This window comes from Glycine soja, chromosome 10, assembly GCF_004193775.1.
Source record: "Glycine soja cultivar W05 chromosome 10, ASM419377v2, whole genome shotgun sequence".
NCBI classification, from domain to species: domain Eukaryota; kingdom Viridiplantae; phylum Streptophyta; class Magnoliopsida; order Fabales; family Fabaceae; genus Glycine; species Glycine soja.
In genome coordinates, this window is record NC_041011.1 from 48,675,408 (window position 1) to 48,693,361 (window position 17,954).

The 17,954-nt window shown below is 32.2% G+C and overlaps 3 protein-coding genes across 3 annotated transcripts; 1 reads left to right on the plus strand and 2 right to left on the minus strand.

The window, feature by feature from the left end:
* Positions 1-64: 64 nt before the first annotated feature.
* On the minus strand, positions 65-1,540 carry LOC114370649. The gene is made up of 2 exons (XM_028328040.1): positions 748-1,540; positions 65-486 (listed from the first exon to the last, which is right to left on the minus strand). The coding sequence occupies exons 1-2, from the start codon at positions 1,531-1,533 to the stop codon at positions 379-381; spliced, it is 894 nt and encodes a 297-aa protein (XP_028183841.1). The 5' UTR covers positions 1,534-1,540; the 3' UTR covers positions 65-378.
* Positions 1,541-2,323: 783 nt separating this feature from the next.
* LOC114369521 (mediator of RNA polymerase II transcription subunit 31-like) lies at positions 2,324-5,141 on the plus strand. Its single transcript, XM_028326755.1, has 6 exons — positions 2,324-2,536; positions 2,679-2,793; positions 2,996-3,093; positions 3,696-3,792; positions 4,043-4,121; positions 4,545-5,141. The coding sequence occupies exons 2-6, from the start codon at positions 2,744-2,746 to the stop codon at positions 4,842-4,844; spliced, it is 624 nt and encodes a 207-aa protein (XP_028182556.1). The 5' UTR covers positions 2,324-2,536; positions 2,679-2,743; the 3' UTR covers positions 4,845-5,141.
* Positions 5,142-7,234: 2,093 nt separating this feature from the next.
* LOC114370762 (ATP sulfurylase 1, chloroplastic-like) lies at positions 7,235-11,482 on the minus strand. Its single transcript, XM_028328155.1, has 5 exons — positions 10,786-11,482; positions 8,624-9,029; positions 8,162-8,422; positions 7,980-8,066; positions 7,235-7,649 (listed from the first exon to the last, which is right to left on the minus strand). Exons 1-5 carry the CDS (start codon positions 11,289-11,291, stop codon positions 7,512-7,514), a joined length of 1,398 nt encoding a protein of 465 aa, XP_028183956.1. The 5' UTR covers positions 11,292-11,482; the 3' UTR covers positions 7,235-7,511.
* Positions 11,483-17,954: the final 6,472 nt, after the last annotated feature.

Consider the following 17,954-nt stretch of genomic DNA (forward strand, 5'->3'; position numbering starts at 1 on the left):
GTCTTTTAATGTAAACCTTAATTGTAAATATTATTAAAGAAAAACTTCAACTTTAATTTTAGAATAACACAAAAAAAGATACTTTCTTGTTCAAGACCAATGTACAAATCCATAGTTGTAAGTACAAGTACTGTTATGAGGAGTATGAGCTAACTTTTGGAATTGACTGATGAGGATATATTACAATGCAAAACTAAACTCTTTCAGAATCCACTTTCGACATTCTTAACACATGAAACCCATAAGTTGCAAGAGACCTGACAAAGTAAATTAAGAGAGATTGATTTATAATCAATAGCCAGATAGGTTTTTTGTTCTAGAGCAGTTTTGGTACTTCTCTTCTTGATATTTCCTTTTGCATCATTGATCCTGTCATGCCTATACCAGTTTCAGTTTGGGAAAGTACTTCCTCTTTAGCAGCCCTTCAATCATATTGCTGTCAGTTACAACGGAGAAGCATCCAAACGCTTGCTTTCTAGTGATTTTCTGCGCAATATTGAGAGGCAAAATAGTAGAACTCTCGGTTGGACATAACTTGTATCGTAACCATTTAACAATTTATCCTCATTTGAACTGGAATCATATGATATTATTGTAGTAATAGATGTTCAAAATGATCCCAAATGTTCTTATAAAAAATGATTACCAAGTTTCCTATAGAGTTCTAAAATCTTGCAGCCATGCAAATATAGATAGTGAAAGGAAAAGAAAAAATAGAAGGGATATTGGATGTTATATTGTTATTACCTTTGGTGGATCCCACTTTTTCATTTGAATTGCTTTCCTTCTGCAGCTTCTTCTTCGGCTTATCATAATCAGCTCTCCAAGTGTTGGTGGCTTCCTTACCAAGTCACTGGCACAATTTTCATGAACAAGCTCTTTCTCTCTTAGTTCTTGCGGGCTTGAAGTTACTTTTTCCAAATTCTCATCCCTTTCAAGGAAGCCAGACTTAGGTGGAAACAAGGGAAATAAACACTCAAGGAACGTAGCACCAATTGGACTTGACATGCCAGTTGCATAGCTGCTTGTGCCACTGTCTGTCTCTGAGGAGGAGGCTGGTGAGGATGGGGTGGTTTCCCTCAGTGGAATGGCAGTGGAAACTTTAGCTGATGGCACAAGACAATTTGCAAGCAATGAGGGAACTGAACTAACAAAAGACTCATCTTCATCAAAGCTAAATGCTTCAAGGTCTAAGGTAGTTATGCTTTCATTGTCACTGCTGCTTAAGCTTCCTTTGTCTTTGTCATGATCATGGCCAAAGTTGCATGCAAAAGAAAATGCTGAAGATGATGCAACATGAATAAGTAATGGCTTTGGAGGCACAGGGTGGTCCACTGAGAAATTGGGAAGAGGTTTTCCTGGCTTTTCTTCCCAAACAAAGGGGACTGAGGCAATTAGTTTGAGTGGAGTTTTAGGGACCTCTGGCTCTGGCTCTGGCTTCCAATCTTTCTTAGGAATGCCTGGCTTTACTTCCCATATGAAAGGAACTGAAGGTGGTTCCCTAACATGCTTCTTCTTTCCTGTTTCATTCATTTTTCTTTGCTTTGGTGCATTTGAACTATTAAGTCCATTTTATAGTAGTCGTCTCTATGAGTAGGAGTGGTTTAGTACCAACCTTTGTTAACTGTACCATTTTGTTTTCTAAAGAGATTAGGCATACCTGCCCTCCACTCCAACTTCGTCTACATTACAACCTTCTTACTACGGAGCAAGTTGACTTGGAATATTTCTTGCCAATTGCCAAACTTTGGGATCCACAGGTACATGAGACAGTTTTTTGTTTTTTGAATTACACGAGACAGTTTTGAACATATATGTATTGTATTCTCCTCTTCCATTATGTATTGTATTGTCCTACCTACTCTTCCATATCTTCTATTTCTTTTGACCCTTTAAATGTGTATTTTTTGAACATATATGTTTTTTGTTTTAAGAAAGTGTTTTCTATTTTTTTTTCATTTTCAAATTTTTAGGATTTAGAAAATGTTTTTTTTATAATCATCATAATTAGAATTTTTGACTTCTAGTTTGGTATTTTTTTTTTCTGTGGTATCAGGGTGGTTTTTCTTCTAATGTTGGGGATGATGAGATAACAACGGAAATATGATTCTATTGTTGTACTGTAAAACAAAATTACATTTCTGTTTCACATATGGAGGTTGAAAAAAAAAAAAAAAGATAAAATTGGGTTTTTTTTTTTTTTTTCACTTTTATATGTGTAATAGAAACTATGTATAAATGTACAACAGAATCATATTGAAATGATATTTTTGGAATTACTTAAAAATCCTCCCATATGGGTAGGGAATAACATTTTTGGGAGTGGCAATACTAGCTCCCTAAACCAAACACGCTGTTACGTCTTCTGCTTGGCAAATTTCTATTTGTCTCTTTAGGGATCAGGAAGATCAGTAAATGTTTTTTATTTAGGTTTTGTTCCTTAAATAATTTTTTCCCCTTTTCCCTTTTCTCCTTAACCCTCACTTGCCTGTTCTTCTTTCCGAAACACCTCTACCTGTTCTTGTTCTCTCTACCGGTAATTGCATGAAGGATGGTTGGTCAATGGCAAAACCAGAAGCCAGTTTGAAAATAATCATATCATCATTTTGACCTAATCAAATCGAAACAACCACCTAATCTCACTCTGAAAATCGTTTCCCTTTGCTGAACTTGAACAGGTCGGAGAAAACTCTCGGTTGCCGTAGCCCCTCACGTGCAATTAAGACAGTACCAATTCTATTCCATGGCCTCTAAAATCGAAAGCGAGAATTCAACCGATACTTCTCCATCATCGTAAGCTAATTTTTCCATCTCTTTGCTTGCTTCGTACCACATTATCATACCCTAACATGGTTTGGTTTTTGTCTTCTGCTTTATTTGAAGCACATACCCTTTTTTTCTTACCAAATTTATGTGGGTCCTGATGCGAAAAAAAGGTGTCATTTTGGGTTCAGTGGGATATGTTCTGCTAATAAGGGCGTTGCACTTTTTTCAGGCCAAAGAACATATACAAAGATCCAGATGATGGGCAGCAGCGCTTTTTGCTTGAATTGGAGTTTGTTCAGTGCCTTGCCAATCCTACCTACATCCACTGTACGATTTTAACTATTTGATTTGATGGTTTCAGCTTCATTGAACAAAATATCTGCATCTGTTGATTGTTGCAAGTAATTAGTGTTCTTTGACACAACAGCTTATTTAGGACAAAGATTAGGCATATTTGGCTTTTATTCAGCATATGACACTTGGTCAGTTTAAGGGGATTAAGGCTTTAAATTGCAGTCGTGTTTGCAATTTCATTACAATCCTTGAAATTGTAATGAAATTTCAGATGATGATGCGGCCATATTGCGGTTGCAGAGACCCCAAAACCGTTGACATTGCGGCCACAAATTGCTGTTGCAGACCTTTTTTAAAACCTCTGACAGAAATGTTTAGGGATTTGATAGCTTGATCCATTGATGTTTCCTTCTTCTTCTTTTTTTATCATTTCCTCTTTGTTGTTTTGTGTTTTGCCTTTGAGTTCGGGGAAGATAGCTTATCCTCAAAACTTCTTTTAATTTTATTTGTCTTGATGAAATTCCTTCTTATATAATTTTTTTAAAATGCACCATGCTTTGTCATTTGAATGTGTATCTGAGTTACTTTTATATTTTTTTTTGCCTTATTCTTATATTTGTTACACTTTTGAACAGATTTGGCCCAAAATCGATACTTTGAGGATGAAGCATTCATTGGATACTTAAAGTATCTTCAATATTGGCAACGCCCTGAATATATTAAATTTATTATGTAAGCCTTTTCTTCAAATTAGGTATTATGGAATACTATTCTATCTGGCACTGAGTAATTTCAATTAGGGTAAAGGATTAAAAATTTAGGCTAGGGATACATGAAATTCAACAGTCAATGCGTGGCACGTGACTATGAATGGGTCTGGCATCTGTTACTTTTTTTCTTCCCACCCCCTTATTTCATTTGATGTTTTGCTTTACTCTGGCTGGGTTGCTATCCTAACTTGGTCATTTTCTATGAATGCTAGGTATCCTCATTGCCTCTATTTTCTTGAGCTGCTTCAGAATGCAAATTTTCGCAATGCAATGGCGCATCCAACCAATAAGGTAAATTGCAGTATCTTTTTGCTCCTGTCTGAAGTAACGGCCTTATCTATTTCTTTTATAATAGATTCTCCTTTAATATCAAATTTACTTGTAATTGTATGAATTGAGGTTGAGGGCAGAGGTGATCCTTTGAGTCATTCTACTTAACTTGAACAATCTCTTTGTAGGCGAATCTACAGTCTTTTATTGTATTTGTGATATTGTGAGGTGATAGGAATTGATAATTGATAAGCAAAGGTTTAATGCCACCCTGGTATACATATCATGTCACTGATAGATTTATCAGTCTAGTTGGTTAATTATGGTCGTTCACAGATCAAGCCAGATGGCCTGCATTGCAAATCATTGAAATAAATAACTTTGAATAATTGCTTGCCTTGTATTTCATGGATTGTGCAAATATCATTTGTTTTTGTATATTAGGAACTGGCACACAGACAACAATTCTACTTCTGGAAGAACTATAGGAACAATCGGCTAAAACACATTTTACCAAGATCCCTTCCTGAACTTAGCGCCACACCTGCAGCTCCTGCTCCTGCTTCAACCTCATCTCAGGCACCTGTGTCTGCACTACCACCAGTACCTGCAACAAGTGTTGCTGTGACAGCAACACCTTCTCAAGCTCCTTCTCCAATGCCATATGGTATGCCCCCTGGCTCTGGTCTTGCAAAAAATGACATGAGGAATCCTACAGTTGATAATAGAAGGAAGAGAAAGTGACTGTATAATACGACATGTAAATTGATTATAAAAGCAATGCAATGTGGTTGGATCAGGCAATCAGTTTATTTTTCCTTCTTAGTTGAAAGATTGAAGTGGTGATATTGATCGAACCAAATTTTTTTGCAAGTTATTTTTTTTACTGTTAATGTTATTAAATATTAGTTAATTTGCACTTGGTTAGTTAATTTTCACTTGGGCTGAAACAGTTCTGATTGGAAATCCGTATGCAGTTAGTCAAAACTCATTATGTTTGATGCAAATGACTTGTGAAATGATTTTACAATTGGCATGTTACTTTTGATGGTTTCCACTGCCTGACATTGCTGTTGTTAAGGACAAATATAATAGAAAGACAGATTCCGTGTATACAAATATTGAAATTTCGGCTCATAGCATTCAATGAAATTACTTGTATGGACCTTTGTGATGTGGTTCTTTTAACACTTTGCTGCATCCTCCCATAGTTTCCGAATGCCTTCTACTCTCGTTGAAGATTTTGATTGACTAGTTCATAGCCAGTGTACCTAATTTGAAATTTTGGGGTCATCAAAATGAGAAAAATGGAGTTTGCTAGCCTTCTAATTGCTTACATATATGATTTCTACGTATTATCTATATGTGCATATTTCAAGACAGCTTCAATAGGGGCAGTAATGATTAGTTTCGTTCAACTTGGAAATAGAGTTACCATTGTGTGGTCGAAAATCTACAAGCCTCTGAAGCTTCAACACCTTAGCTTGGGACGTGGGGGTGTTAGGGTGGTTGTCTTTTTGTGTCTCTTGTCCGTTGTAGCTGAGTAAAATTGCGACAAACACAAACATGAAACTCAATCGGGTGGTTTATCTTATGAAGTAACTTTTATAACTTCATATGCTAAAGCTATCAAAATACTTTTTTTCCTTAATTATTAGATCTTTTCAATTAATTTATGCATCTTAAAAATAATAGTTAGTTTAATTAATCATATTAAATTTATCAATTAATTGTACTATAGTTTTAAAATTATCATTTTTTTATTTCATTATCCACTTAATTGTTTTTGTTTGGGGGAGAAAATAATTTAAAAAATAACTAATACATCTAAAAATTAGAAAAAAAATCTTATAAAAAGAAATAAATAAGTTTTTTAAAAGTCTTATAATTAAAAACGAAATAAATAAATAAATTTATATTCTGTATTTTCCTTAGGAAAATACAGAGATTTTTGGTTTTTATGATATTATTGACAATCATAAAGACAATTTTCTTGTAATACAAATATTTGTGCAATTATTTTATTACAATTAAGAAGCAATTGCCTCGTGTTGTAAAATATTTTTGGATTCCCGAAAATTAATGTATTTATTCGACTAAGTCATGAACCACAAAAATATCCTTTTTTCCTATCTCTATTAATAACTTTTTAAAAATGATTGTACTTAACAAGGCAAAGTATCATTGATTAAGAATTTAATGATTGAGATTGTGATAACTAATGTATAGTATAACAAAAGTTAAAATCTCAACTGTTTTTAATTTCTCTGTTATAATTTTACAATTGACTAAGTGTACTTTTCAATTTTTTTTTTATTTTAGAGGAGGAAAATCCAGCATGGTGTCCTTTCTACAATACATTTCGGTATCAAACACGTTCTTCGTTGATTGGGAGAAAATAAGAAACTTTTTACCACTGCCTGCCTTGGACTCTCATTACCAATTGACAAATGGCAACCCCTAGGGTATCTTAATCGCTAATGAGGTGCCTTTATTTCATCACTGAGCCCTATCTTGTTGCGTTTCCATTGGGTTTTCAGAAAATTAGCCTTTCAAGCAATTCCAATTTGTTTAGTATTGTGTCCTGATGATTGTGTCAGTGATGAACTTCATATGGTTACCAAATCATAAACGAGATCGTACATTTGGTTCTCCTACTTAACTCGATCCAAAGTTAGATTTTGTCGCGTGTATTAATACATTTTCCTGTTCATCCATTTTCAGAATTTGACTTTAGTATATATATATATATATATATATATATATATATATATATATATATATATATATATATATATATATATATATATATATATATATTCCCATTCTTGTGATCTTTGTAACTTTTGTGATGATTTGATGTATTTTTCCCTTCACAAATCCTCACTAACTTTTCTGTCTTTCTTCCCAAAATCCTTGTTACACAACAATTGTAATAATATGATTACAAGTAACGCGTAAGTACTGTTTCTCTTACTAGGAACGTGACAGATTCCACAGCATTGGGTGATGATAATGGACTAACTATAACGAGAAAATCTTATGTGCGTAATGTTGGCAATTTTATGGCTAAAATGAGTTATATATGTTTAATTAATAGAACTTCAAGCCGAAAATTATGAAGAAATAAAGTGTAAAGAACGAAAATGATCAAACCAAATCCTTAGCACAACCACATTATATTACAGAGAGTTGGCATGCACAATTGCACCATAAGTGCAAGAGGCTGTCTAAATGCCATACATACAGAGAGAGGCAATGTGTCCGTGCTTGTGCCTCCCCAAAGTTTTAATTTATTATTATTATTAGATTGGGCCAGAGGATCCTCGTGAAGTATGTCTTAGCAGGAGAATACATAAGCTTAAGGTTTCTCCCAATCATGAGATATATACATTATGATATGATACAAGATTAAGCTGGAACAGCTTCCTGCACTTTGCCGTTGCTTGAGAGTACTAAGCTATCATAGTAATCAACCAGCACCTTCCATCCACCAGGGCACATAAATCCATCAGGAGGACTTTCTTTGTTCCTTGCCAGTGTGCGCATCTGTAAATGCAAGTAACCTTTGTTAACATACTACAGATATGTAAGAACATAGTCACTATTATCACAATGAACACCATTTTGTGACGTCTAGAAAGTACTTGTGTTCTTTTGTAACAACTCATACATTCTACTCAACTAATTGAACTAGACTTCCTTGATACCTAAGGTGCCATTTGGTTGATGAAATGTTTTTTATTTTTTGTACTTTTGAAAATAGGAAATAAAACAAAAATAAGGTGACGTTTTAGTAATTAAAAGTGAAAACATAAACAACATTTTCTCAAACCAAACTACACCAAGGTTTGTTATTCAGAGAACAAATAAATATACCTTTGTGCCTGATATGAACAGGAAGTCCTGAGGCCTTGAAGGGTCAAAGAATGCCATTTTACCCTGAGTCTTGTCATATGCAGCAACCTGTAAATGAATGAAAATGATCATCAACACATATATCAAAGTGGCCTAAGTGAACTTCACTCAGTGTATTAATGAGAAGGCAAATTCTCAATTACCCTGAAAGGAAGAATGTTTAGACGCTCTAGTCCCGGTGCCATGCTCAATACTTTCTTTCCATGGTCAGCATCATACAGATCTCTTTTCTCAACTGGATGGCTCATGCCTGCGGGGTCACGACCAACGATATAGAAGTTAGCCCCTGCATTGATCCTAGCCTTTGCATGCCACTGCACCTCCGTGGGTCCAGCATAGTGCATGGGAGATGGGAATATGGATACCACAGTTGTCTCTGGATCAAGAACACCATCCTCAAGTACCTAAAGAAAGACCAAATTGATACAAGTGAGTTTTTCTGTTGAACAAATCAATGCTAATTAGGGAGACAAAGAAACCACAGAATAACTTAGGTGAGGGAGAAAAGCATCTTTGGAGACAAACAATGTGCGTGTGTGCCAAGAAAAGTAGCAAACCAATGCGATTACAATTAAATAGAAAAAGGCAAAGAAATTGACACACACCTTCTCATGTTGCTTCATTCGCCAATCAAGTGGGACATCATCAGCTTTGGTGTAGCCTCCAAGTGGATGAAGCAAGAGGACAGGATTCTTATAGCCCATCTCAAGAAGGCGCTTTCGGGTGTCAGTCATTAGCAAAGCATGGCCATTGTGAACAGGATTCCGGAGCTGGAAGGCAAACACAGCATCCGCATTGCGCCTTGTGAACTCTGCACGGAGTTGTGCCGGAGATAGACGAAAATGATCAAGTCCATCATTGTACTGAATTGGTTCAATGACCTCTAGGTCACCCCCAATCAACCAATTTCCAGCATTGGTTATAGTTTGTTCAACATAAGGTAGGCCAGGGGCAATGGTTCCCCAAGTTCGGGCTATTCTTTCTTCTTTAGGATGCTTATAAATCTCAATACTGAAATAACCAAAAGAAGAAAAGTATAAGCCATAAGAAAGGAACAAAACAAAACAGTAAAAAAAGATGACTATAGAATAAATCAAGAATCACTCGTACAAATGTAACTTACTACATATGAAACATGTCCAAAAGTCAACTTATACTGCAATAGCAGACCAAAACAATTATTCAGGGAATGATTATGTTATTGACACATACGTGTAACACTCTTATTGATCTACAAATCACAGGTCTAGAGCTTTGTCAATCCATATTATCTCAAGTTAAGTTTCGTAATGTTAACAGTATCTGAATAATGAACATGTTTTATGGTCAATAATGTCTTAATAAGGGTCAATATGGATAAGGCACGCAAACTTCATTTTCCAAGAACCTATACCAACATTCCTTCAAACCTAAGAAGCATGAAAAAATCTGTTAAGCCGGGGATATTTTTGGAACAAGAATGTCAAAATACAATCTGCTCTCGTGTATTCTGGGACCACAGAAAGGAAAAAAAAATCCACAAAGCCATATACATATGTCCGTACAAGCATTATACCTATTGAATACTTTTTAGTTACGGCAAACTATTTAAATTTTCTTATCCTCGACCTTATATTATTTTTTTTCAAATGAAAATCACCCAGGTGATATCTGAACCAAATACGCCTGAAAAAGATTGGATTGACATGAATAATTAATAAAAGAAATGGGGACAAACAACGACAGTAATGGAAACTGTCTCAAATTCCACTACGGCATTGTATGAGTATGAGTGGTTGATTATTCAACCAACCATAGAGAGCATCACAATACTAAATGAAAAGGAATTGAACATGGAAACAAAATCATGTACGGAAATAGCTAATCCTCAGCATATTTGTTCCAATTTCCGCATCTCTACCCTTTCCCAGTATGAAACAAACACAATTGTACATAAAAAAAATAAAAAAATAAAAAAAACTTTAGTTCTCAGTAGTTGACCGTTTAAACTACACAAATTTCAAGAAACAAATCACACCTGCTTGCATGAAATGAGCACAAAAAGCATACCTTTCTCACAAGCAAATTTTTCGTACCACTACAGTACCTACTCTGATCACAGTTAATACTCCTAAATCCCAATTGGGTATTTTTCTCTTATTATTATGCAAAAAATTAAAATAAAAAATAGAGTTTAATTCTCATAAACTCAGAAATCATGTCCAATATTACTTAATATGACTTTAAGACAGTTCTGTAAGTCAACAAACTTTCAATATTATTACAATGAAAATTTGTGATTTGCGATTGAATAATAATATATTAAATTTATGTGAGTACATTCTAATTAAATTTTAAAAATAGCTAGACATATCATGTACTATTATTTTTATGAATTTTTTTATCTCAAAAATAAAATAAAAAGTCAAAAAAGAAAATAAGAAAACCTTCCCGGTCCCTCCCCTGTCCCCCAAATCCCCCTCCTTTCCAATCCCATACAAGAAAAACAAAGCCTAATTGATGAACTACACACATTAAGAATGAAACACACGGAGATATAAAATTGGTTTGGTGGAGAAAGAAAAAGAGAGGTAGGGATAGGTCATGGATTCGAATGTCCTGTTTATCAAAAACTAAAAAATTAACATTTGACATTTGACAATAAAAAAGAAAAAGGAAAACCACACGGCGGCACAAGGCACAAAAACATGGTAATTAAACATCAAACAAACAGAGGATTGAAAAGAAAAAAAAAACCATAAAAAGCCACACGGAGGCAGTGTCTTACTTATTGAGAATTGCAACGGGGTCTCCCTTGGAATCAAAAAGAGCAACCTTTTTGTTATCCCCGATCCGATGCTTCTGCGCATCATCAATAGCCAGCACGATGGGCACTGACATGTTCACGACCGACCCATCATCGAGTCGGAGCGAGTTGAAATGAAGCGTTTGGAGGAACTCGGCTTCTCTCATGAAGCCTTTCAGGGGTGTGGCCCATCCTTCGCTGAGGACATGGACCCACTCAAGGTCAATCCTTGAGAGCTTGATCCTCGGCAACGAAAGAGCCTCACCCTTCTTCAAATCCCTCTCAAAATCCGTCACCACAAGCTCCACGAGCTTCCCTCCATCTGGTTCGATCAGCGCGTTCGAAACTCGCACCCCAACGTGCCTCCTCGCCCTGAAGTTCACAAAGACGTTGACTTTCGGGGCAGGGGCGAAATGGGTATCGAAGGTTTTGGAGAGAGAGTGGGAGGGGAAGGAGGTTTGGGCGAAGAAAGTGGCCATGGACGTCATTGAAGGGTTGTGTTGTGTAGGGACCCTCCTCTATTGGGAATGTGCTTTATAAAAACCAAAAAGGAGGAGTTAGTGGAGGGTGAGGGAGAGGGGGCAAAAGGGTCAATCCAGGACGCACCCAAATTTTGTTAACTTGCTTTGATGCTAATCCGTAACAGACAACCTGGGTTGCTCAGAACAATACGAGTTTAGGTTTTTATATATAAAGGGCCTTCCTTCTTCGACAGAGACTGGTTCAGGAGGATGAACCTGGACACTTCTTTTTTGCCCATGTGTGTCTGTGTGTTTTTTCATTTTCTTCACTTTCAATTACTGGTATTAATTAATAATTAATAATTGCCACCTTTGTGTGCATTGCTGACCTGTTTAATTACCGCAGTATCTCTTCTCTTTCGGCTTTTGTTTTCTTTTTTCCTCTTTTTATTGGATTATGATCGATCTACTTTCCGTTTTTCTAGAGATTATTAGGGTTTTTTTTTACTGCTTAGGTATATTTTTTTTTTATTTTTCCAACTGGGTCTTTTTTAAATAATCGTGAAAAGAGAATAATTTGTAACCATTCTCACAACTTTTGAGTCAAGAGTAGTGATACCACGACTTCGTATTTTTTTTTACCTAAAATCATAAAATTATTTATGATATTAATTATTTTTTTTATAATTTTAAAGTCATAAGCAACTTTTTTTTCTTTTACAACTTCAAAGTTGTAATTTTTTTTAATTTTTGTTGGTCTTACGATTTGAAGTAGTAAAACTTTTTTAAAAAAATTTTTAAAGTTATTTGTTTTTTAAAAAATAATAGTTTTTATTTTTTTTACAGTTTTTTTTCTAATTTTTTCAAATTATAAAAAAATTATTTATTTAATTTTCAAATAAATAGTTTTAATTTTACTTATTAATAATTTTATTTAATATGATGTATATTTTTTATGGTTTTATTTTATATGTTGTTAATTTATTTTAATGTTTTATTGTTTAAAATATATTAAATATTTTAATATTTTTTTATTTAAATTTTTTTGTAATTTTAATATGTATTTTATTAATAGAATATCTAAATTTTAAATAAATAAAAACATTTAAATAAAACAATATTAAAAATATTTTAAATATTTTAAAAAATAAAATATTAAAATAAATTAACATGTAAAATAAAATTATAAAAAATATACACCATATTAAATAAAAATTATTAATAAGTAAAATTAAAATTATTTATTTGATAATTAAATAAATAATTCTTTTTATAATTTGAAAAAATTAGAAAAAAACATGTAAAAAAATAAAATTTATTATTTAAAAAAAACAAATAACTTTAACATTTTTAAAAAAAATTTACAACTCCGAAGTCATAAAATAAAAAAAAATAAAAAAAACTTTTACAACTTTAAAGTTTTAAAAGAAAAAAAAATTACTTGCAACTTTAAAGACAAAAATATGAAGTTGTAACATCTCACGATTTACCCCTTTTAGATCATTATTTAAAAATGACTCTATTGAAAAAATAAATAAAATACTCCTACACAGTAAAAAGGCCATATTATTAAGTTTAAACTTGATATTTAACGGGGAAAAAAAACTTCATACCTGTTACAAGTACAGCTTAGGAGCTAGCTGAAGTAGACTTTATTATATTGTACTTTTGGATTTATATTTTATTAATTGTATGTGAAAAAATGTTTCATTTTCTCAAGATTAATTTGACAGCAAAAACAGTACCATTTGACCAGTTTCGAAGTTTGAAATAATTTTTAGCATCTGATTTACTTTGAACATGAACAGTGAACACGTGGGTCCTTGATTAATTATTAGTAGGAGTGAGGCAAGTTGTTTTTCTCTCCTCGGGAACCATCCTCCAATCTTCCTTCTGGTGAAAGTGAAGCAAACAAATAGCGAAAGCCAAATTGACCCAAATTTGCTAGTATGTGTTGAATTTAAATAATTTAATTTAAATTAAATAAGTTGTTTTAACTTTTATTTTTTTTTTCAGGAAATAATGCTTTATTGTTTAATTAGTAAGAACAGTTAATAAATTTGATATATTTGCAGTTAGATTCACTTATTAACTTCCAATAATAAGATATTTTTGGTTTTTGATTTCTTTTTTGTTAAGAATTTATTTAGCTTTTTAAAAATTGATTTGACAATTTAGAACAATTTGGCCAACAATCGTGACTGCATGCATCATCAACCTGATTAAAGTGGCAAATCAATTATTTTGCAACAACCAACATGAGAATCCAACTATAGGGAAGTCAAAAGTGATTGGATTTCTCTTCTCATCTGTTCAACTGGCAGGCTACAGAGGATCATGGAACATCACTTTTGAAAATGGCAACTCATGCATTGTCTGTCTATCTAATCACACCCAGCAGCATCATACAAACAGAAACGCCTTTTCAAGCACATAAACTTCAAGAAGCTATTAACTATGGACGTTTTTGTCAATTCACAACAACAAAAATCTTCATTTAATTAAAATTATAAAAAATGTCATGCTGCTATGCATGCCTCCCTCACAATTCTTAATGGACGTACAAATGAAAAGCACCAAACCAAACCAAAATAATAGGCTAAAAAAAGTGGAAGCAGCCTCACCCATATGGCCTACCTATAAACTTGACAGATAATTAATCTTATTTAAATGTAAATGGTTTTACCTAAACCTCTTTTTTTATTGTAAACTCTAATTAAGACGATTAGTATAGAACTTTTATACAAGTTATTGAATTGAGTGAGCAATGTGGCTGAATTTTCGCATGGTGTTTTATTACGAGTATCCCTCTAGCAGTTACCATGAATCTTCCTGATTTGAAATTCAAGATTCAAAAAGTACACAACTTAATGTGGGCCATGTACAATACAATACTCGAAGAAAAGTGACCTCATTCATTTGCTCAGCGAAAGAAACGGCTCATTCCAAGAAAGTGAACATGCCTTCCTTCACGTCCTCATTCATGCTTCGCACCATTTTCAAAGTGTTCGTATTTTTTCGGTGGACTTTCCAAGTGTTCGTATGTGGAATAACTACTTTCAATTCTACGAGGGTTTCAAATTCATATGTTTTTTTGTTAAACTTTGACGTGTCTCATCACGGAGTGTACTTTAAATATTATAAAAAAAATCAAGGAAAAAAACTTAATTATATATCATTTCATTCAAAATCAAAGATTTAATACATGACTAAACTAAAAAACATGACGACTAACATAAAATATTGAAGCATGATGTGCAAAAAGTATATAAAATACATATCTAAATGAGAGAAAAGAAATAATGTTGAGAATTCTAAACAGACTTTTGGTACAAGAAAAGTTTTTATACCAAAGAATAATGAATCTTAGGTATCAGACTATGAAAATAACTAAAATCTATTTGGTTGGTTATAAATATTATTAGAAATATTTGTATAAATTTCCTAAAAATTAAAGAGTAACATTGTATTTTTATAGTAATTTTTAATTATTTATCATGTCATATTTAATAGTTTAATAAGAAAATTAAGATATTTTTATTGCAGTAAAAAGTATTTTACTTAAAAAATTAAATTCTTATTTTCATAGGAATAATTTTGTTGGAAACTTATGTTCAGGAACACAATAAAGATAATTTTTAAAAAATTATAAATTTAAGATAAATTTATTGATATAAATTAAATTAATTATTTTTTTTATCTTGATGAATTAAATAATTAAATATTATACATAAGAATGGAGGGGAATAATTCGCGCGTAGTTAATTACCGACAACCTAAAGTATAAACTGTAGTTAACAAGGAAATTCATTGAATTGGAATTTAACAATATGAACAAACGTAACACGTGACAGCCTTTGCTTAGATCTTCTGTTCAATCTGGTTAGTTAGTCGACAAAGATACTTTTCTTTTTGCCAGTGGTTGCACACTTGCACGATTGAATTTGAGAGAGTCTAAGTTAAAGGATGGAGTTTATTTCGTATAAGGATTAGGAAAGTATTTATCAACACAATCAACAAATTAAGAAGTAATGACAAAGTAAATAATATTGCTGATTGAATATCTAATTATCTATTACGCATCTTAATAATGCTTATCTGACACACATATGAGGCGAGGCCCCACAGAAAACAAGGGCAAAGCACAGGCATATTCCTATCAGGAAGTGACAATCTGATACTCATCACCAGCAAAATAATTTAATCACACTTCTACTATATTTAATGTAAAAGCAATGCCAGTAATTAAAACAAAGGATAGTGGAGTGGGGAATCTATTAATTGGTACAACTTACAAGATAAACTAATCTTATAGACAACACAAGCTAGCTTCTCAAAAACTCAAAACTAATCTGAAAAATATGCCGACAAAATTGCATATAATACGACCATAGACTCAGAAAGAAAAGAGATTTCAATGTGATCTCTCATAATGCACTAACTAAAATGATATCTACGCACGAGACTCATAATTTTCGTTTGAATATGGAATTTTATTTGGTACGTTACAAGTGTACTTTTGAAGTTACAACTGCAGCATCTGTTTTGCTTTTCTTTCAAGTTTAACACTGTTCTGTGGTATCTCAAGTCTCGACACTAACAGATGCTTGCATAAAAATTAGTAAATCATAGACAACAAAATAAGATTTTTTTTAATAATTTAACCAACAACAAACAAGTTCAGCGCTAAAACAGTGATAATTGATTAAGTACTTAACTTTGATATCAACGTCTGATGTTAGAAACATCAAATAAAATACTTTTATGTTATCAAGGAATCAAATTTAAGCTAATGAAAGATTCTCTCGTTGAAAATTATTTGAAATTGATCATAAATATTTCGGAAGCCATTTCATCTTAATCTAATTTATAAAGGTAGAGAAGTTCAAATACAAGTATATTATTGGCATGCGTTAATTCCTCTTTCTTTCTTTTTTTTATGTTTTATTTTTGTCCATAGCATGCGTCAATTCGGCCAAAAATTGTAGATTGACACGGAACAATAATTGAGTTCCTATGAGGATTCAATTATTGATCATGAACATGAGGATGCTTTATTAAGAGACATACAGAATTACATTTTGCTTGATATATAAGTTTGTCATGAAAGAAAAAGGAATGATAAAAAAAATACATTTTCAAAAATTCATCTGATGTTTGTTAGTTTTAATAAAATAGTAGGAGAGATAGAAAATAAATGGGCCTCACATGTTTTAGTTTATTTCCACTCAAGTCAAAAATGAAAGAAACACAAAAGCATGAAAAAGACAAAACTGTCTAAATATTGTATTTTATTAAATTGAAGAGGACATGGTTATTTCTTTTAAAAAGTTTTTGTTTTTGTTCAAAATTAGGTTCATTGTTTGTTTGGTACCAGCCATAGCCAATTTTTCCAAACCGAGCCTGATCTATAGTTCTACACTCTACATGCTAAAGCTAAAGGCCCAAAGCTAAAGGCTTCAATGAACTTTTAAATGAAAATTTGCAAAAGGTGATACAAAAAGCATAGTTTGTGAGACAAGATATTTTCAAAGGCTTTTTTCGTTAAAAAATAATTTATGAATTTAGTGGGGATAGTTGCATGGTTTTCAATTCGCAATTAAATGCTTAGCACGATGAAACTAATATATCTGAATATAAAAAAAAATAGGAATAATTCTAATCCTTCTACAAGATTTTTCTATTAATCTTCCTATTTGCTATATGAAAAAAAAATTATGTTTCTAAGATGTCAAGGTAATGTTCGTATCAGTATTTTTTCTTTTGCATTTTCTTCTTCTTAAAAGTAAAGGAGCAGGTCCTTTCGGGGACAACCGATATAATTAAAAGAGCAGGTAAACTTTTTTATAAGTACCTATGAGAAAAAATTAAATATATTTCTCTATAGGTTTAAATTGGCTTATATATAAATTAATTTCATTTATAAATGTTTTCTCGTATTAGTTTACTATATGAAAAAAATGTTTTTATGATTCTAAGCTATATGAAAAAAAATGTTTTTATGTTTCTAAGATGTCAAGGTGATCTTCAACTCAATATTTTATTTTTTTTTGCATTTTCTTCTTAAAAGTAAAGAAGAAGGTCCCTTCGGGAACATCCAATAAAAATAAAAGAGCATGTAAACATTTTTATAAGTACTTATGAGAAAAGAAAATGAGGAAAAATGAAATATGTTTTTCTATAAGTTTAAATTAGCTTATATATAAATAATATTCTTTATAGAATTTTTTTATATTAGTTTATCCAAAAGTTTATTTTAACTTATGAATAAGCTAATTTTAATTTATATTTTTTTTCTTTTTTTTCTCAAGTTCTTATGGAAGAATTTGTCCAAACTGAACACAAGTACATCTATAAAAAGGTTCTAAAAAATTTGACAAATTTAATTTTATAAAATAAAGGGGAGAAAGTAGCTTTTAAAAAGTAAAAATAGGTTAGATCGAACTTTGGTGAGCCTGAGCTTTAACCTGTTTACTTATTGCATGTCTTTTTTTAAGGTTTAGCTTGACTTATTTAAAAGTCTAATTTAATCTAAAAGTTTGTTTGTGTGACTTATTCTATACAAGAGTCTATAAATAAATTTATAGGCCTAATTAGACCAAGGAGTCTAAACTAGTCAATGAGTCTAATAGGCCCGGACCTATATATAATGTTATGTATTATTAATTTATTATATAAATAGGTTAGCTT

Coding starts and splice junctions, on each gene's coding strand:
- LOC114370649 (XM_028328040.1), bottom strand. CDS start 1,533: ATGAATGAAACAGGAAAGAAGAAGCATGTTAGGGAACCACCTTCAGTT. Junction 487..747: donor AAAAGTGGGATCCACCAAAG/GTAATAACAATA, acceptor AATATTGCGCAG/AAAATCACTAGAAAGCAAGC.
- LOC114369521 (XM_028326755.1), top strand. CDS start 2,744: ATGGCCTCTAAAATCGAAAGCGAGAATTCAACCGATACTTCTCCATCA. Junction 2,794..2,995: donor ACCGATACTTCTCCATCATC/GTAAGCTAATTT, acceptor CACTTTTTTCAG/GCCAAAGAACATATACAAAG. Junction 3,793..4,042: donor GAATATATTAAATTTATTAT/GTAAGCCTTTTC, acceptor TATGAATGCTAG/GTATCCTCATTGCCTCTATT.
- LOC114370762 (XM_028328155.1), bottom strand. CDS start 11,291: ATGACGTCCATGGCCACTTTCTTCGCCCAAACCTCCTTCCCCTCCCAC. Junction 9,030..10,785: donor CCCGTTGCAATTCTCAATAA/GTAAGACACTGC, acceptor TGGTTATTTCAG/TATTGAGATTTATAAGCATC. Junction 8,067..8,161: donor TAAACATTCTTCCTTTCAGG/GTAATTGAGAAT, acceptor ATTCATTTACAG/GTTGCTGCATATGACAAGAC.